Source organism: Phascolarctos cinereus, unplaced genomic scaffold (assembly GCF_003287225.1).
Source record: "Phascolarctos cinereus isolate Bilbo 61053 unplaced genomic scaffold, phaCin_HiC Scaffold_5;HRSCAF=322, whole genome shotgun sequence".
Classification (NCBI taxonomy): Eukaryota; Metazoa; Chordata; class Mammalia; order Diprotodontia; family Phascolarctidae; genus Phascolarctos; species Phascolarctos cinereus.
In genome coordinates, this window is record NW_027555958.1 from 4942607 (window position 1) to 4963497 (window position 20891).

At 46.7% G+C, this 20891-nt stretch overlaps 1 protein-coding gene and 2 long non-coding RNA genes across 5 annotated transcripts; 2 read left to right on the plus strand and 1 right to left on the minus strand.

The window, feature by feature from the left end:
- Positions 1-3868, plus strand: LOC110199902 (patr class I histocompatibility antigen, A-108 alpha chain-like). Its single transcript, XM_020974926.2, has 8 exons — positions 1-110; positions 1041-1319; positions 1489-1767; positions 1967-2242; positions 2393-2497; positions 2999-3031; positions 3216-3260; positions 3445-3868. Exons 1-8 carry the CDS (start codon positions 47-49, stop codon positions 3447-3449), a joined length of 1086 nt encoding a protein of 361 aa, XP_020830585.1. The 5' UTR covers positions 1-46; the 3' UTR covers positions 3450-3868.
- Positions 3869-8363: 4495 nt separating this feature from the next.
- LOC144457455 (uncharacterized) lies at positions 8364-13951 on the minus strand. 3 transcript variants are annotated; one of them, XR_013486763.1, is made up of 5 exons: positions 13386-13951; positions 10801-10986; positions 9631-9758; positions 9033-9164; positions 8364-8934 (listed from the first exon to the last, which is right to left on the minus strand). It is a non-coding gene; the product is annotated as an uncharacterized LOC144457455 (long non-coding RNA). The 3 variants fall into 3 exon arrangements; XR_013486764.1 differs by lacking the exon at positions 13386-13951 and adding an exon at positions 12919-13362; XR_013486762.1 differs by lacking the exon at positions 13386-13951 and having other exon boundaries at positions 10801-12581.
- On the plus strand, positions 13799-15251 carry LOC144457456 (uncharacterized). The gene is made up of 2 exons (XR_013486765.1): positions 13799-13879; positions 14061-15251. It is a non-coding gene; the product is annotated as an uncharacterized LOC144457456 (long non-coding RNA).
- Positions 15252-20891: the final 5640 nt, after the last annotated feature.

Below are 20891 nucleotides of genomic sequence, written 5' to 3' on the forward strand. Positions count from 1 at the left end.
CCAGCGCAGACTGGTCTCAGTGACACTGCTTCTCTGCCCGTGGACCATGGAGGCTTATCTGCGCGCTCTCTTTTTGCTGGGGACCCTGGCCCTGCCGGAGACCTGGGCAGGCAAGTAGAGAATAGACTTAAGCCGCCGCCTGGAGACTGGACACACCAGGGGTGGACGTGTGGGTGGGAGAGGGTTTCCTACAGAAAGCTCCTCCAGCACCGGCCCAGGGTGGGTTTGCAGGGAACCGGCGCCTCAATGTCAGGTGAAGTCAGGGTGATGGTGAAAGGAAGAATCTCGTGTGTGTGTGTGTGTGTGTGTGTGTGTGTGTGTGTGTGTGTGTGTGTGTGTGTGATGGGGACCAGTCCCTTAGCTGGGCTTTGGCAGGAGGGAGGGGATCTTGGTGTTGGTCCCTTAGTTTGGGGGGGCGGGTGAGGACGAGGGGCGCTGAGGCAGAGGAGCCGGGAGGGAGAATGGGTGCGACAGTCCTGGGGGGTTAAGGAGCAGAGCTGTCCGGGAGCCCCCCCTTCCCCCATCCAAGGGCAAGGACAGAGAACCAGAGCAGCTTTGTTAAAGAGCTTCTCGGAGGATCGTGGGGGCCGGGGGTATGAGGCCGGGAGCAGGGGAGGACCCAAGGTGGGGGGCTGGGGGTGAGGAGTGGGAGGTACCCGGGAGCTGGCTCAGAGGTGGGGCCGGGGGGAGGGGCTAGGTCGAGGCGCAGGGGCACTAGGACCTGCCTGGGCTGTCAGTGAAGGCGTTTTTGCTGATCTCAAAGCGCTACAGTCTCGAGAATTATTACCTCCCGGCGCCGTGCGCCGTCACTGTTCGGGGCGGACGGGCCGGATAACGGGAGTTAGGAGTCCGGGGTCACATCCTGGGCGCGACGGGGCCAAAGGTCACGCCCGGTAGATGCGGGGTCAGAGGTTACATCCCGGGTGTGTCCGGGTCAAGCACGGGGTCAGGGGTCGCAGCCCGCTTTGGCGTCAGGCCACCGGGGCGTGTTTACGCGGTCTCCGCCCTGACCCCTGACCCTGCCGTGTCCCCACGCCCAGGCTCTCACTCCCTGAGGTATTTCTACACCGCCGTGGCCTCCCCCGAGCTCGCGGAGCCGCGGTTCCTCATCGTGGGCTACGTGGACGATCAGCAGTTCGTGCGCTTCGACAGTGCCCGCGCGAGTCCGAGGATGGAGCCGCGGGCGGCATGGATAGAGCGGGTGCAGCAGGAGGAGCCGGGCTACTGGGACCAGGAGACGCGGAACATGAAGGCGGTCACACAGACTTACCGAGTGAGCCTGCAGAACCTCCGCGGCTACTTCAACCAGAGCGAAGGCGGTGCGTGACGGGGGCGGAAGCGGAGCGGGGGAAGGCCGGGGCCGAGCCGGCCCGCGGTCATGGCGGCTCCCACGGGGGCGGGGGCTCCCGGGGCTGGAGGACCCGCGTGGGGGCGGGGCACGGGGGCAGCCGGAGTCCGTCCGCACTGACCCGGGCCGGGGCGGGGCAGGGGTCCACACCATCCAGCACATGTACGGCTGCGAGGTCTCCCCCGAGCTCACCTTCAAGCGCGGGTTTCTCCAATACGCCTACGACGGGCGGGACTACATCGCCCTGGACTCGGAGACCTCCACGTGGACGGCGGAGGTGCCGCAGGCTCTGAACACCAAGCGCAAGTGGGAGGCGGAAAAGAGCTACACGGAGGGACAGAAAGCCTACCTGGAGGAGACGTGCGTGCTGTGGCTGAAGAAGTACCTGGAGATGGGGAAGGAGACGCTGAAGAGGACAGGTACCCCCCCCAGTGTGCGCGGCACTCAAGGCCCCCGCCGCCCTTCTCCCTCCCCTGCAGCCCCAGGCCTGCGCTCCCGACCCCCAGGCACCCCTTGTACCCCACGGCCGTGACTGCGGGGTGTCCCCCTGCCCCCACCCGTCCTTGTGTCCCTGGTGGGGAAGGAGAGCCTGGCCATGCCGCTGACCTTTGCCTGCAGACCCGCCCTCCGCCCGAGTGACCCGCCACACTGGCCCCCACGGGGAGGTGACCCTGCGGTGCCGGGCCCAGGACTTCTACCCCGAGGACATCTCCCTGACGTGGCTGAGGGATGGGGAGGAGCAGCTCCAGGACGCGGAGTTCATTGAGACCAGGCCGGCGGGGGAGGGGACCTTCCAGAAGTGGGCAGGTGTGGACGTGACCTCGGGCCAGGAAGGGAAATATACCTGCCGAGTTCAGCACGAGGGACTGCCTGAGCCCCTCACCCTGAAGTGGGGTAAGGATCGTGAGGAGGGGCTGGGGAAGGCCATCCCCCACACCCCCAAAAGACCAGAGGGAGGTGGGGTGACTGGGGGAGGTGGGGGAGGGGTTGGTGACTCTGAGGCCCCAGAGGGATCAGGCCTCTCACTGCACTTTTCCATTTCAGAGCCAGAGTCCTCATCCCCCTGGTTCATCGTGGGGGGCATTGCTGTCCTCCTCCTCCTCACTGCAGCCATTGCTGGAGTTGTGATCTGGAAGAAGAATACTTCAGGTGGGTAGGACTGGGAGGGGGTCCTTGGGGAGCAGGCGCCATAGAGATCCTGGCTTCCCCTGACCCGCAGCTTGTCTTTCTGTCCCCAAATCTTCTCTTTCCCATGTAAGGGACTCTCAGATGGGCCCTAAGACTCCAGACGAACAAATAGAAACTATTTGCTGGAGGATGCCGGGCAGGGGTTTAACAGGCTGGCTGAGTGGGGAATCTGCTTCAGACTCAGATCGGAAATGCATGTGGGGATCTCTGCCAGAGGGCCTGGGGGGGTCTCCCTGGCTGGGGACTGTAGACCAGCCTTGGCAACCCCTGGAGGTGGGGAAGTGCCCATTTGGGGAGCCTCTTCTCTCTTCCTCTTGGATCCAGAGGCTGGACTGGAGTGGGGGATGGGGGTGCAGTCCCCATTGTAATTTGTTGTGTCTCCAAGACAAACCAGTGAACTCCTGAGACCTTGGTGTGGTCTCCTCTCCTGGATTCCTGACTGGAAATTTGTTTCTTTTCCAGGTGGAAAAGGAGGGGACTATGTTCCTGCTGCAGGTAAGTGAAGGGTGGACATGGAAGGTAGAAGGAAGGCCCAGCCCATGGTATCAGGGACCTGGGCAGTGGGAAGGCAGAGGAGAGGCTTAGCCCAGGAGCCTTCCCTTGGTGTCCCCTTCTCTTCCCATACCCTGGTTCTAGAATGTATGTCCTTGACTGGGTCATTTCCCTCCTTTGTCTCTAGGCAATGACAGTGCACAGGGGTCAGATGTCTCCCTCACAGTCAAAGGTGAGACTCTGGGGTCCTGGAAGGGGAGAGGGGCTGGGGTAAAGGGGGCCAAGCAAAGAGGAGGGTGGGTGAGAGGTTGGGCTGAGGACTGGATGGGTGGTGAGGCAGGCCCTTCACAATGATGAGAGGCTGGAGGCCAGAGGGGACTTGGACGATCTCCCTGAATCTGACTTTCCTTCTTCAGCTTGAGAGAATTGCCTAGTGTGGACCTGAGGAAGAAAACAAGTCTCCAGTCCCTATATTGTTCCTGTGGACCCCTGGCTTCTCTCCCCAGCACTAGCCCCTGGTATCCTCCTTGGACTCTACTGGCCCAAGCCAATGTGGTCCTCACCCTGCTCTAAGACCTCTCTCCTCCTTTCTCTCTGCTTGTCTCACTCTGCAGAGACAACAGCAGTTAGAGCCAGAGGCTTTGGGAGTGAGCCCTACTTCACACATGGTGCACTGACCTCTGGGATCTTTGTGTGATTGCAAAAACAGCCCTATGAATTATTGCTCTTGAAATTTCAGCTTTTCTGCGCAATCTCAGCTAAGCTTCACTTTTGGGGGACAAGGTGACACTTCTGGCCACATGACAGGAAAATAAAAGAAAGTGTTGAGATGTCTGGGAATCCTTTTAGTTGCTCTGCTGAGTCTGTGAGTGCAGATGGGGGCTGGGGCCAAGAGGGGAAGGAGCCTGGGGGAGGGCCGGTGTGTTGTACCTGGTGAGGGTGCAAACCCTTGTCTTTGCTTGTACTGCTCGAGTGCACTTGTGGACGTGGTATATTGGGACTTGTTCCGTGACTTCTCCTCCTGGAACTGGAAAGATGCCCAAACAGGCTGCTGGCCCATAGGCCGCTCCTCAGCATGGACTTCAGGGAGTTCCAGTTCTCTTTGTATTGTTGTCATTTTCCTCCCGCCTTGTGTGTCCCTGCTTTTTTTTCATTGCAGGGGCCTCCCTGAGGGCTTCTGTGGCCTCTGCTCAGGGCCCATTCCAGGACCCTGGGGCACTGCAGGGAGTGACCTTCTGGTCCCCTTTTTAGACTATCTCAGAGTGGGGGCTCTTCCTCCCCTCTGAGGAGGGGAAGGGTTTCCCTTTGGAGTTAATGAAGGAGGGAGTATCTAGTTTCTAAATAGGAAAAAGTCCCTGCCCCTTCTCTGCTCCCTGGAGTCCCTGCTCTGTGCATGCTCAGAGCCAGCTGATTGATCACCTATATCTTCCCTCCTCCTCCTTTCCCCTTTGGAATGATCCACTCTGCTGGGAACGTTCCCCTTTACCTCTTTTGTTCTGCCCTAGTATTTCTTTCCCCAAGAGACCAGTGTTTTCATTGTTTATATTTCTCTCCCATCTTGAAATCACCATCTCAGTTTAGCTCAGACCATTATTTTTCCTCATCTGAGGCCTCCCAAGTTTTGCTCCCTTGTTCCAAAATCCCTGTGCGTGGGAGTTTACATTACCGTTATTAACTGATCTAAGGAAGGCAGTCACAAAGTAGTGGAAGCAGCACAGATTTAGGCCCTACTGTCTCCTAGCTGATAGGTGATAATTGAAAATATTTGCTACAAATATGTTGGGTCAGATCCTGGGTCATGCTAGACATGTGTTGCTCATACCACACTCTTGAGTGGCTAGGATATAGTTTTTACAACAGAAGGTTCTAGGCCTCTCTCTGGGCCTCTTCATCGAAGAAGGCAGGGGATTCTGTGATAAGTGGGGTGGACCATCTCCCCTGGGGTGTAAGCCATCTTATCCTTGGCCAAACAGGATTTAGGGACCCTGGGGTTGAAGTAGGGAAAGAGCTTCAAGGGAGTGGAGCCATATTCTTCTTTGAGCCCAGAAGCTTCCTCTTGCCCTAGTCATCCAGTTGTGGAGGGTTGTATATGGAGGACTTGTTTTTTCTCACAAGACTTCCTGTTCCCATGCGGCTTACAAGGAGCTGGACAAAAGTACTGCTTTTATATCGGTCATGAATAATTCACTGAAATATGAAACATCTCTCATAGAACTGGAGTTACTTTTCTGACCCTGCTCTCCAAACTCTGTGACCCCCGGGGTCCAGCTTTCCAAATCCCTCTCTTAACCATCACAGGTGTCCATAAGCAGGAGGGGCTGCTCCAGGAGGCCTGGTCTTGGAGGGACTGAGTGAGCAACCCTTGTGGGGTTGTTAGAGTGTGGATTCCATGCAGGGGTAGGTTTGACCAGAGGGGTCAAATGCATAGCCTGCTGCCTGGCTGCAGGGTGCTGGAATGCTTTGGAAGCAGATTAAAGAGTAGTTGGGAGATATGTAACAAAGACATGAAAATACAATAAAGCGGAAAACATTTCCTTGTAAACTAAGTCAGTATATGGCAAGAAAACCCTAAATGGGGTCCTAGAGTGTTGGACATGACTGAAAATGACTGAGTAACAACAACAATAAATTTCTGTTTGAGTTTGACGTCTCTGGTTAGACTAGCTGACCTCTGAGGGCCCAGAGGACTCCCAAATTCTGTGATGTTGATTTTCCCTACACTTATGGTTGATTCATATCAAGGAGTTCACTGGCCCTTTGCTACTAGCCACTGAATACACATAGGACCACGGAAGGACGTTGAGATTGGGGAACAATTGTTGGGTCAACATCCTTTTAGAGTCCCACATATTTGGTCTGGAGTCAGGTCTGGCAAACCCAGGCTTTCCCATCCCAAACCTTAGCTGGCCCTATAAGAACCTTGGCTTTGCCTTCCTAACAGTCTCACTTGTAGCTCATAGGTTCAAAGCAAGAGATCTCTGGCTTCTTATTAGCCTTAGTATTGATGGGGTGCTTGTGCTTGGACCCCAGTTACTCCCTAGTCTCAGAAACACTGTGTCTGACAATCACTCCCCAGCCCAAGGACACTGTGCCTAGCAATTACTCATGAGTGGGCCCCAGCAAGACCCTTATCTCTCTCCCTGGTGCAGCTACACAAAACTGGGTGAGAGAGTGCTGGGCTGCTCAGGCAACTAAATTCCTTAGTTCCTGTCCTGTGAGAAAGCTCTTCCTTGTTGCAACGCATTCTCTCATCAAGACGGGGGGGGGGGGGGGTGCCTTGCCCAGCCCAAGGACTCTTCCTCCTGCCAGACTCCAAAGATCCATACCTCTGTCATCTCCCTCCCTGTCTGGTATACTCCCTACACTTTCCCATCCATAGCTCCCAAAGACACCTGGACCTTTAGATTCCCTAATCAATGTCCCTGGCATTCCTCTCCTATGCCCTTTTCCATATAAACCTTAGCTCCATCCTCAGTCTCTTGCAGGTTCCTACAGAATCCTTGCCCACTGAAAAGTGTAACAATAAATCTTTGTCACCTTGACTTAAAGAATGCTTGAGTCTGAATTTATTCCAGATGACCCTGTCCTGTACTCCAGTCTTTGAGGGGTCTCAACTTCTCAGACCGCAACAGTATCACTGACAATGCATATGTTATTCTCATTTTACTGATGAAGAAGCTAAGGTCCAGAGAGGCTCAGTGAGATGCTCAGAGCCAAACACCCAATGAAAGCCAGAGTTAGGACCTGATGTCAGGTTCATGGGGCCTCCCAAGCCCAACACTCCAATCCTAGCAGCAGCCCTGGTAAAGCCTGGCCTGGATAGACCTGTGGAGGTCTGCCTCTGAAACCTTCCTTCTGTGTCTCCAGTTAAATCCCTTAAATGTGGGTACTTCATTCTGCAGCTTTCTAGCAGGGATCTCCCCTGGAATCTGCAAATATCTCTGGAACCTTCAAACAAAGGCATAAGCAGGATGGGAGGGGAAAGGAGGTGTCTTGTGTGTCATAGCCGTGTGCTTCCAGCTCCTGTGTTTGCAGCCCCTGAGCCTCAATGGCATGCCTGAAACTAACCCCCCTGGCCCTGTCCAAAGTTAAGGGACTATTAAACCAGCAGATGAATTGCATTTTCTTTGGCATCCACATGAGATGAAATTGGGGCTCACTTTCCTCATTTGCAGCAGAATGTGGGTCTAAATTTCAAGGGAGTGAGGTGGCTCAGTTAGTGCAGCCTCTGACTTAGAGTCAGGGAGACCTGAGTTCAAATCCCATGTCAGACACTTAATAGCTTTGTGACCCTGAGCAGGTCACTTACCCTCTCACCTCAGGTTTCCTGAGATGGGGCTCATAATAGCACTTCCTTCCCAGGGTGATTGTGAAGGTTATAGGAGATCATATTTAGAAAGTGCTTTTGCAAAGCTTATTATAGAAATACTCGCTGATACTATTATTGCCTTTAAGAGCTAATTCCTGTGATTCTGCCAATTCTAAACAGTCATTCAATCATCACAAGACTCATTGAAAAGATAACTTTCATCCCTCAGAATTCCTCCCAGTGTGAAGGAGGCATTGGTCATTTATCTCCTAAGCAGGGAGCCTCCTTCCACCCAGTGGATAGCCTTGGTATTATAGTATTCAGAATCATAAGGTGTGAGGAGGGTGCAGTCCTCTGCCAAACCAGCCTTTGAAGCCTTCAGACTTCCTAGTGAGCTTGAGGACTTTACAGGATCATCAGTCTAGGGTCTGCGAAGGCCTCCGAGGCCATGTGCCCCAGCGGCCTAGAACAGCACCCAGTCCATAGCAGACTCAGTCAATGCTACTGGCCTGACTCCACTCCCCCCAATCCATTCCTCTGATCTCTAGAACTTTCCTATGAAAGTAAAATCAGATTGATAATGCCTAAAAACTTGATTATTCAGTAGAACACTGATAAGTAACACATTATTGAAGGAAGATTCTGTTCATAGAGGGCCCTGCAGCTGCTTTCTGAGTCACTGAAGAATAAATTGCACAGAAATTGAACAATCATAAAAAACACAAGGTCATGATTAAATGCAGCTCATGAAGTCCAGGCTAGGTCAGCCATAGCCTTTCAGAGAAGCTAGTCCCGGATACCCAGGGAAGGCTTCCCAGTGAGAAGGGGACTTCAGCTTCAAAGAAGTTACTTTTGTCTATGTCAGGGGCTCTTCACCTGAAGTACACTGACCCCTGAGGAATTTGGTGAGAGTTTTCAGGGAATCTGGGAACTTGGTTGGGAAAAAAAAAACCTTTATTTTGACTAACTTCTAATTGAAATGTAATCATTCCTTTGGCTATTGTATTTTCAAAAACTGCAATAGCATCCTGAGAAGGTATTTATTAAAAGCTTCAACAGATGACACACAAATGAGTTAAGATGCCCTGATCTAGGTTATGGAGTGGTCAGGAAATGTGTCATTAGGTAAATGTAGGTGTATTAATTGTTGGTGAAGTTAACCATGTCAGTATCACCCAATATTGGCCAAATCCTTTTAGATAAAATACATTTAACATGCATAAGTATGAGTCTTTTAGACTGTAAAACACTGAAAACTAGACTTGTTTCCTTGTATCAGGATAATGAGGGAAACACAACTGCATGTTAGGCGCCCTTAGGCATTTTCCATATGTGTGTATACATACACACATGCATATGTATGGGAGACAATAACTACTAACCAACCAACCAATTCAAGATTTCTTAATAACCTGCTGTATGCCAGTCGCTGTCCTAGGTGCTGGAGACAGAAAGGCTCCCATGGAACAGCCCCTGCCTTGAAGGCGTTTTCATCCTGCCAAGGTTTATCCAGGACCAGTTTTCTGTCACTGCATTTGATCAGAGCACTGCTATTTTTAAGTCGTGTTATTATGAACTTGACAAACATGGTCTTTCCCTATACAAAGAAGAGAAAAATGGTTTGTATTTGGAATGTCAATTGATTTTCACATGATGAATTTGTAAAGAATTAAATGCCATAGTTCCCAAACTGACCTGTTTTCTCTGTAAACCTCTTTCTGCTTTCTTCTGTGCATTTCATGTGCCTCTTTGATGATATTTTCTTTCTTTTTTTTTGTCACTCTCACCACCAGCTCCCAAATTGCCCCATTCTCCAAACACGAACCCCTTATAACAAAGAAGTAAATGACAATCATCCTCTCTCTTTCCCAAGGTGGAAAATCATTGTTGGTCTTTGGGAATTGTGAGTGGTCATTGCATTGATCAGAATTTTTAAGACTTCCAAAATTGCATTGCAAATACTCAAATTGACTATAAAGGATCTGTAAAGGAAGAGGCTATATGCATCTAGAGAAAAACTGGCAAATAGAATTATGTAGAGAAGGATTTTACACACACACACACACACACACACACAATTTGTGTCTAATGGTATCCATCTCTAGGGCTGGGGGAGGGGAAGAAAAAAGAAAATAAAGAAAGTCATATGATAACTTTCTTATATATTTAATAGGAATAAAAAGTTGTACATAATAGATTTGCTGTTTCATGTGCAATCACCTTTTTTTATTCTATTTTGTTATGAAAATACTTGTTCTATTTCATAAGTTCAAATAAAATAAATAAAAGTTACCCAAAAAAGCTACAGCTGGTTCCTGTCAGCTGCAGGCTGGGCATCAGTGACGAGGCCAGATGCTAGGCCGCAGCTTGGTTGGTGTTGGGTTGTTCAGCTTGTCCAGAGCCCAGTTCACTAGGAACACTCTGAGGGAGGACAAAGGGAGGAGATGATGGCAGAAGGAGGTCATAGGGAAAAGACACAGGACAAAAGGCCTGTCTTTGGTCTTTGCATCCTTTCCAGTGATTCCCTGCCCTATCCTTGGGTCTCTTCCCAAGGATATTCAGGATCCAGTCCCCTCCTCTTACTAGGTGCATGCTTAACAACAACAGGTAGCTAATAGTTCAAGTTCAAGGTTGAGATGAAATGAGGCCCTCACAAACCACTGAACACAAACAAAGGAGGCTGACTTCATCCTAACTCAGTGAGGATGTGCACCAAGGACCCAGTGACATTTTTCTGGATAGGGCTCCTCTCATCTCCAGGTGGAAACTTGTCTGGTGGGCAGGGCAGGCATGGTGACTCCAAAGGAGCCTCCATGTTGGAGAAGCCACAACTCCCTGTGGATGGGACTTTAGGTGCCCTTAGGTCACCAGGAAGCTACCTTAAGGGAGACAAGGGCCAATCAAGTCCTAGGGACTGCTTTGTTGCCTTTTAGGGAAACCTAATCCTTGTTTTGGGGAAACCAGAAACTCCTGGTCCTGTCACACACCACCCCCAAAGACCCACAGATCTTCTAGAAGGCCTTCCACCATTTACTAACTTTCAGGATTTGATTGGACAATTGTCCTGGCCCAGGGAATACAAGAAGTGAAGAAAAGATACTTTGCCTCACCAAAGAAGAACCAAAAGAAAAAGGAAAAAAAAAAGATGAGGATGAAAAACCCCCCCAGAAATTCTAGACTTTCTCTTTCTCCTTTGGATGAACTGAGCCTCAGATCTTACTGATATATTCAGATCTGGCCTCAGACACATAATACTTACTAGACTGTGTGACCCTGGGCAAGTCACTTAACCCCAATTGCCCTCAGCAAAAACAAACAAAAAAATTTTTTAAAAAATCTTACTGATCTAGACTTGGTGTAAAATACTGATGGAGCCATACTAAAATATAATTGAGAAATGTTTTACAAAATAAAGGTGCAATAAAACATAATGTTAATATGTGGTTTTCTCAGAGATCCTTACCTACAGAGCCTGGAAGGTAGCAAGTGCTTGTTAATTAAATGAATGATTGTTTACAGTGTCATTAGTCAGGGAGCTGACTGTGAATATGATAAACAGGAAATGTTTCTTGTCTCCCCAGAAGAGGACTAGATGATACTTGGTGCACACTTCCAGATGGGGGAGGGGGATAGCAGTCAGATCCTGGGCCTAGAGGCAAAGAGGAGGGAAGTGAGAAGGGCAGTTTAAAAAGAATGAAGATCTTTAGGTAAGAGCATTGTGACCAGGAAGAAGGCATTCCTGGGAGACAAAGGCAGACAAAGAGATGCTATGTCCACTCCCCTAGACTTTCTTCTTTCTATGAGTAGTCGCTATGATGATTCTAGCTGAGTGTGGTGAAGGCTTCACCGCTGAGCTCCAGAGGACCAGCTCATGTTGTGTTGTCCCAATGAGTTACTGTGCACTTTGTCCAACTGAAGACTCATCGTCCCTGATCTGGCAGGAGCCTGCCCTCCCAGTCTTATTTCCCACCAGTGCCCCTGAAGTCCTCTTGACTTCAGCCAAACTGTCCTATTTACCGTCCCTCCACCAAAAAGCAGAAGACCCAAGGATGAATCTCCTTCTGCTACTAACGCTAGGGTATGGGCAGATCCCATCACTTCCTAACCTTGTCTTCTTAACTGTAAAGAAGGGTTTGTATCTCTAAAGTTCAGGTAGCAGGTTCTGTGTCCTGTATGATCTACAGGGCAGTGTGGGTAAAGGAATGGGAAGACTTCTTAAAGAGTCAACCTCTCCCTAATACTAAGAGAGGGCAAGGGGCAGAGATCCCTTTCACTGAAGAAAACAATTGTTTCTAGAGGCAGGAAAGTACCTCATTTCCCCTTTAGACAAGTCCCCAAGTCTGCATAGGTTCCCTCCATCTAAATTGTCAGTAAATGAGGAATATTTCCCACTCCCATGGAAAAAAAAATCAATCTTCATCCTATGAGTCCACATGCTATACTTTCCTACCTCTGTACCCTTTGTCCATATCATTCCCTAATCTCATAATGCCCTTCCATTGCTAAATCAGTAAAAATCCTATTCATCCTTTTAGACCCCCATCAATAAATGTCACCTCTTCCAAGATGGCTTGCCACACCACCTCATTTGGAAATGATTATTCCATCCACAGGCCTCAAACAGCACTTTGTGTACACTTCTGTGCTTGTATATTAGAGTGGTTGACTCTAAGGAGATGGGAAGCTCCTGTGGGCAGGGCCCAGGCTGCACTGACTTGATTACTTCTGCCACTGCCCAGGCTGTCCATAGAGTGTGATCTTTTGGGTTACACTGACCATGAGGAGAGCCCCTGAGCTTTAGGAGGAGCTCTATCCTCTGGGTCCTTGGTAAGCCCCAGAGCTGCCCCTCCCCCAGCCCTTGGATGGAGGCAGTGACTGCAGACTGCTGGAAGTCACCCTGCTTCTTCTGGCTCATCTTCCCCAGGCCCTCAATCCAAGGACTACTTCCCCCAGCCCCAAGCACCCCATTTGCCCCCAGAGCGGTCTGTCCCCTCACAAGAGTCTTGGGAGGCAGTCAGTGTGATAACTCATGATTCTCAGACAGATCCTCTCCTCCACCCCTCCATGGTAAGATCTACCTTACCCAGGACACAGTTCCTGCAGACCAAGGTCCCCCTGTCCATGCAGGATTCCTAACTAGGTTTAGTTTCCCTTCACTCTTACCCCGACCTCCCCTCCCAGTGGTCCCAGCATTCCCAAGTACATCAAAAGTGAAATGGCTTGGGAGCCTCTTCCCCTAGAAACTACTGTCCAGTCGGGACACCCACCCCCCGGCCCGGCACTCATCCTTCTCCCCCCCAGCCTGAGTTCAGTGGTGCGGGCGCTAGGAGAATGGCTTCCCTTGCCGCCTCCAGGCTCTCAGGCCCAGTCAGACCCCACTTCTGAACCTCTTCCTCCATCGCTCTTTGCTCCCCATTTCGGCAGCTGTGCACCTCTCCAGGCTTCCTGAAAGTGCCCAGCGAGCTCACCCTCCCGCATCATCCGGCCTCGAAACCTGGCTCCTTGAGGCCCCAGCTCTGCTCTTGGACCAGGGGCCTGGAGCCCACACCAGGCAGCCCTTCCCGCCCCTACCCCACCTCACCCCCATTTCAGATAGGAGCGCCCCCGCCCTCGCTGCGATCCGCTGAGCTCAGAGCCTGATTTGCCCAGTGGCTGGTGAAGTTTAAAATCCGTGGGCGGGAGGGCAGTGGGCGTCAGAGGTCATAGTCGAGAACCGAAGACTCGCCAGGACTGGAACTCAGGTTGGACCTGGGTTCCTTCCGCACTTGGAGGCTTCAGGCCTCCAGGGCTTGGCTCTCTTAGCTCATGGATCAAAGGACGTAGCTCAACTTTCGGTTTCTTTTCCCAGAAACATCTCCGATTCTCGCTAGTAGAGCACCCCGCCACAGCTCGCTCCCTGCCGTCATCCTACCACTCCCCCCAATCAGGGACAAATTCCAGGCTCTCGCTTCGGATTCAGTCAATGCCGCCTTCAGGACCCAGATTCTTAGCAAAAACAGGCAGAACAGGCAAGGAAGGAGAGTAAGCTGGAAAACCCCCCTCTCCCACCTCTGGTCATGGCTCCTCAGAGTCCTTGAAATTTTCTGCCGTCACAGAGTTAGTTCTGAGTAACTGTGGGCGCCTCTGGTATCGCGGCTCTTGGCGCCTGCTTGTCCCACTGACGGACCGAACCAGTGAGCAAACGGACGGACGAATCCCTCCTGGTAATGACCAGCTGCGGAGTGTTCAGAAACACAGCTGACCGCACCAGGTTTACATTTTTTCATCCAAAAAGTAAAGAGACTGAACTTGGTGATTTCTGGGGACCATTTGAAGTCGGACATTCCATGATTTCAGTGAGCAGGGCGACTTTGGGTGTTAACGTTGTAAAGAATAGGGCTCTCGGGGTCTGGAGGTTGTCTCTTTGTCTCTGGGCCCCTGGGATCTGGGGACCTCGTCTGCCTGGGAGTTGCCAACTTTGACAGAGTAAACTTCTGCAGCCTCCTGGGTTGGCAGGATGGAGTTTGTGGTTGGCAGCTGAAATCCTCTAACACCAGGAAAAAGTAAGCGGCTCTTCAACACCTTGGTACCCCAAGGCTAGTTACCCAGCCCCAGCGCTGACCAAAGCCCGACGGGTCCTAGCGCCCTCAGGATAAATGTCGCCCCGCCCCTCTTCTCGTTCCCCCCCATCCCCCTCCCCCCACCTCCAGCGCTGGTTTATCTTTGGGTTGTTTTTCTTTCCAGTCTCTCCAGTCAAAAACATTCTGAAAGCATGGCACACCAGAATCCCGACTGATTGACTCTGGCCTCTAGCCCCAAGTTCTACTGGGGAAAATAAAGTCTTTTTTTCTTTTAAGGAGTAAGTTCCCTTCTCTATCTCCAGACTGAGGGTGTTCAATGATGAAGCCTGCTCAAGCTGATGGCCAGAAAGTCTTCTCTTTTCTCTGCTTTCTCCACCTCCTTTTGCATCAGTTCCTTCTTCCCTTCCTTCTTTAATTCAGCCTCCTCCTGGTGCAATGGATAGAGCTCCAGCCTTGGAGTCAGGAGGACCTGAGTTCACGTTTGGCTTCAGACACTCGATACTTACTGGCTGTGTGACCCTGGGCAAGTCACTTAATCCCTATCGCCTCACCCCCCCAAAAAAAAAGATGTCTGAATCTTTGTGACCCCATGGACTACACTGTCCATTTCCTTCTCCAGTAGATTAAGGCAAACAGAAGTCAAGTAACTTATCAAAAATCACATAGCTGGTAAGTGTCCAAGGATTTGAACTCAGGTCTTCCTGACTCTAGCACAGTGCTCTATCCATTTTTGTTACTGTTGACTTTCTCCCGCTCTTGAGGCATCTTTGCTCTGTTTCCCTTTCACTGCTTGCCCCTACTTTTCTTAACATGACGATTACTTCTCTCATTCTATTTTGCTGGGTCCTATCCATAACCTACCCCCTCACTTGGATGTCTCCCAGCTTTCTCTTCTGGGTCCACTTTTCCCCCTGCCTTTGTCCACTCTCTGCCACCACCACCATCACTGCTTAGGAGTAGTAAGGACTCCTCCTGCCACTGCCCCTGCTCCCCTTAGTGCTGCTGCTGCCACCACCCCTTCTCTCAGCTCTGGGCATTTTCTCCGCTTAGTCCCCATGCCTGGAACACTCCCTCCTCAGCTTCACCTGTACTCACTTCCCTGACTTCCTTTAAGTTCCAACCAAAATCCTATCATTGCCTGGAAGCCCTCCACAAGCCCTCTTAATTCTAATGTCTTCCCGCTGTTAATCATTCCCATTTATCATCTTTGTATATATTTGTTTATCCCTCTTCTCCCTCACTAGATTGTAAAACTGAGGGCAGGGACTGTCTTTTGCCTTTTTTGTAACCTCACAGCTTAGCACAGTGGCTGACACTATTATGGGGCTGAATAAATATGTATTGGTTGATTGATTACTGGTGCTGTTACTGCTGCTGCCGCTACTATTATTGCTGTTACTACTAGCACTAGCCAGCTTTTTTTTTCTTTTTTAGTGTCTCAAGCTTTGCAAATCTGTGTCATCTCATTTGACTCTCACAATAAACTTGTGAGATATGTAATTGTTCTCATTTTACAAACAGGGAAACAGATTGAGAAAAGTCAAGGGACTTGACCAGGAGCACACAGCTAGTGAGTGTCTAAGGCAGGATTAGAATTTCTCTTGCTGACCCTCAAACTCAGCACTCAGTTCACTACACAATTTAGCTTCCAAGGTGATTTCATCAGATCATTGGGTTGGACTCTCATCTCTATGCAGATGACTCCCTAGACCTGCAGATTTGGCCATCCTCTCTCTTCTGAGCTCTAGTCTTGATTCAAGAACTGCTTTTGGACAAACTCATCTAGATGTCCAACAGGCATCTCAAACTCCATATCCTCACAGTGGAACCTCACTAGACCCATCTCTCTAACCTTCCCAGATTCTTTTGAGGATGTCACAATTTTTTACTCGTTCAAGTTCACAAAATCACAGTCATCTTCCCCTCTCCACTCTCCCTTATTCCTCCTGCACAATCAGTTGCCAAGTCTTTCCAAGTCTACCTCCCTAGCATCTCTAGTATCCATCTCCTTCTCTCCACTCACAGGACCACCACACAAAGTCAGGTGTCATTACCTCCTGCCTGGACTAGTGTGATAATCTCCAATTTTGTTCTCCCTGCTTCCAGTCTCTGCCTCTGTAACCCATTCTGCACACATCTGCCAGAATATTCTTCCTAAAGCAGAAGACTGAATCCTGTCATTTCCCTGATCAAGAATCTTCAACAGTTCCCTATTCATTCTACTATAAAATGCAACGTCCTCTATTTGGCATTTAAAGTACTGACCTTTTCCAGACAGTTCACTTGACTATACTCCATTCATGGGGGCAGCTGGGTGGTGAAATGGATAGAGTTCTGGGCCTAGAGTGAGGAGAATCTGAGTTCAAATCCAGCCTCAGACACTTACTAGCTGTGTGACCCTGGGCAAGTCACTTAACCTCTGTTTGCCTCAGTTTCCTCAACTGTAACATTGGGACTCAGGAGAAGGAAAGAGCAAACCATGTTAGTATCTTTGCCAAGAAAATCCCACTAAATGGGTTGATGAAGAGTCAGACATGACAAAATGACTTAACAACAACAATATTCCATTCAGACTGACCCACTTGCTGTTTCTTCCCCTTGACACTCAATTTCCCACCTCCATCACCCTGGATAAGCAGTCCTCCATGTTTGGAATGCTCTTCCTCCACCCTCTACACCTTTTGGCTTCTTTCAAGTTAGCTCTCAGGTGTGGTCTTCTCTGGGAACCATTCCCTGCTTGCGAAGTCTAGAAACGATTTAGAAGAAGAAGCCTAAAATAGGTATCTTAGAAGTTTTCATCCCAGGGAGAACAGAGATTTTAAAAGGGATAAATAAGAATAAGGCAATGAATCCAAGGGGGAAAGACTGGAATGGACAGAAAGGGAAGGTAAAAAGAAATCAGAGAAGGAGAGAAATAAATTCTTTTTTGATCGCAGAAAAATGAAAATTTAAAAGCTAAAAAAATTGAAGGGTTGAGGAGAAAGGGGGATTTTACTTAACTGAGAGAAAAGAAAGGGAAAAGAATTAACTATATAAAATTAAGAAATAAAAGAACTAATAAGTTAGGCAAAACTTCAAAACTAGGAAAAGAGTAACAACTGGGAGGAATGGGACCTCAGGGTGAGGAGAAGGTACCTTAAACTAGATTAATATAATTGAAAACACTATTTACAGAAGGAGGGAGGAAATTCTAATATGGAAACTAAAAATATTAGAGATGAATAAAAACATAAAGTTAACTCTCTTAACTTTAAATGTGAGTGGATGAAACAATCAATAATGAAAAGGAGTGACAATAAGAAAGCAAAACCTCACAATCTGTCACTTAGGACAAACACATTTATTGCATGAACTGATGCTGAGTGAAATGAGCAGAACTAGGAGAACATCATACACAGTAACAGCCACATTGTTTGATGACTGACTTCGACAGACTTAGCTCCTCTCAGCAATACAAGTATCTAAGACACCTCCAGAAGACTTATGATGGAAAATGCTATCCAAATCAGGAGAAAGAACTAGAGTCTGAATGCAGATGGAAACATACTATTTGCTCTTCTTTTCTTTTGCTGTTTTGTTTTATTTCTTCTTTCTTGTGGTTCCTCCCCTTGGTTCTAATTCTTGTATACATCTTGACTAATATAAAAACATGCTTAATATGAATGTATAAGTAGAGCCTATATCAGATCACACATCACCTTGAGGAGGGGAGAGAAGAGGGGGTGGGTGGGGGGGGAATTTAAAACTCAAGATCTCATGGAAGAAGGGCAACAAGGTGGCACAGTGGATAGAGCACTGGCCCTGGAGTCAGGAGGACCTGAGTTCAAAACTGGCCTTAGACACTTGACATTTACTAGCTATGTGACCCTGGGCAAGTCACTTAACTCCATTGTCTTGCCCCCCTAAAAAAGAAATGTCATGGAAGTGAATGTTGAAACTAAAAATAAATAAATTATTTTAGAAAGAAGAAACACATTTAAAAGATAAAGACATGCACAGAATGAAAATGAGGGCCTAGAAAAATTTTTTTACTCTGCATCAATTGAATCTAAAAATGCAAGAGTTTCATTCAGATTGAGACAAGGTGGAAAGAAACATTTGAAACATTAAAGAGAAAAACATCGAGACTATATTATGCTGAAAGAAAATATAAACAACAAATGAAGGACAATATGAAATATATCTGCTGTAGAGGTCTTAACATGATCATTCATAAAGGAAAATTTAACTCAACTATGAGAAGACATAGATAGTAACGCAAGAAATTTCAGTATCTCTCAGTTTTGGATAAGTCTAATAGAAAGATAAACAAATAGCAAAATATAGACTTGAACAAATTGCTGGAGAAATTAGAGCTAAAAGACTTATTTTTAGGCATATTTTAAATGGGACTACTAAAGACTATACATATTTGCCAGGATCACATGTAACTTTGCAAAAATTTGCCATGTTCTAAAGCATAGAGATATGGCAAACACATATAAAAAGATAGAAATAGGAAACATATCCTTTACAGAACACAATAAATAAATAAATATATAAACTGCTCAAGTAGAACACACACACACACACACACACACACACACACACAAATGGAGACTCAACAATGAAATCCTAAATAATGAGCGAGTCAAAGAACATATCATAGAAACAATTATTATGTGAAAGAAAAGGATGATAATACAACCAAATTTCTGAATGTAGCTAAAGCAATGCTTAAAGGGAAAACTCTATCCCTACAAACTTATATTGACAAAATAGAAGAGAAGATCAAGAAGTAAATATTCATATTTAAATTAGAAAGCCAAACAAATACAAGTAAGCACAAGAGATATTAAAAATTTGATGAGAAATAGATAAACTGGAAGCCAAGAAAGCCATGTAAATGGCAAATTAAACTAAAAGTTGGTTCTTTGGAAAGAGTAATAAAATTGATAAATCTTCAGCAATCTGATTAAAAAGAAGAGGGAAGAAAATCAAGTCAATGAAGTAATAAAGGAAGTAAATCCATAAGAAAACAAGATGAAATAAAACGAATATATGGAAACAAAACTGATACCATGAAGGAATTATAGAAATACCTTCAGAAATGTAAAATAAACTAACAGAAGATCAAATACACATCTAAAATAACCGAGTCTCAGAAAAGGAAATAAATCTAGTTACTCTAACAAATAAATAAACCAACTTATGAGTCTCAATAGATTAAGAGAAGAATCTCATCAATTTTTTAAAGAACAATTAATACCCACGCCTCACAAATTATTCCAAAAGATTAAAAAAGAAAATTCCCAACCAGATTAGTTGTCTAAGGAAAATATAGTTCTGCTACCTAAACCAAATAAGGATAAAGCACAGGAAAACTACAGACCAAAATCATTAATGAGCACTGATTCAATTTTTTTTAAAGTCCTGTCATGCAGACTACATTAATTCATCCAAAAGGTTGGATTTATACCAGGAATGTGATGATGGTTCTACATTAGGAAAGCAATCAACACATCATATTGAAAACAAAAGCATCCAAAACAACACGATTATCGCAGCAGTTGTGGGAAAAGCCTTTGACAAAGTACAATATTTATTTATGCTAAAATCCCTGTAAAGTTTAGGCATAGAGAGATATTTTGTAATGCCATGAAGAGTATCTAAAATCACATATCATGTGCAATAGAGTCACACTAGAAACTTTCTCAATAAATACAGGAGTAACTAACGCAAGGAAGCCTTTTGACCCTATTATTAGTTGATTTTCTGAGTTCCAGAAATGCGAGCCACAGCAATAACATAAAAGAAAGAAATTCAAGGTGTACGTTAAGAGAAGATAAAATTATCACTATTTGCTGATAATATCCTGGTTTCTTTAAAAAATCCTAGGGAGTTAGCAGGGATATTAAATCAAGATAATGGCTTCAGTAAAGTACCAGGCTGTAAAATAAACCCTGGAAAATCAACAGCATTTTTCTATAATGACAGCAAAATCCAAGAGGCAAAAATAGAAAGGGAAATATTCTTCCACATAACAAAATGCATAAAGCATGTGAGGATCAAAACACACAAAATACTGCTATGGATTCAATTATAAAATACTCCTTAAAGAAACAAAGCACAATTTAAATATCCAGAGGAACATTCAGTGCTCATGACTGGATGATGCCAATATAATAAAAACCAATATTGCCAAAGTTAATTTATAGTTTTAACGCAATACAAATGAAATTTATGAAAGAAATACTTTATAAAACTCAAATTACATAGATTATATATATGTATATGAGTAATATGCAAAATACATTGTCTACTGTATATAGAGCTATCTAGCTAAAAATTCAATGTTTATTGGGGAGTGACTTTTAGTTTTATGTATGTACAAATTTACATATATATGTTTATGTATAGTATATTTATTGCATACTACCTGTACATAATATATATTGTATAATATGTTATATATATGATATGCAGTGTCATATAAAATATACATAATGTCATATATTATATAATGATGCATGATATATGTTTATATGTTGTGCATGTGTGTATGTACAACCAAAAGTCATTCCCCGATAGATAAGTGGCAAAGGACATGAACACACCATTCTCAGAACAACCTTTTGAAAGAATGTTCCAAATCACTAATAACAAATGAAATGTACATCAAACCCCCTGAAGTTTCACGTCATACCCTGACAATTGGCAAAGATAATAAAAGATCAAAGAAATCCACATTGAAGGGGCTTGGGAGGGTAAGAAAACTGATGCCCTGTTGGTGGAGCTGCTGTTTGGTACAACCGTTTTGGAAAGTATTTTGAAATTATGCAGAGAGACTAAAATGTGCATCTTCTTGGCCCCAGGATTTCATTACTGGGCTCCCATCTCAAGGAGGCCATTGACAAGCAGACAGTCTTCATAAACATGAATATATTGATAGTGGAATTTTTTGTGATAGCAACCTCTGCCCTCAGGGGCGCAGCATCATAAACCTCCTCTAGAT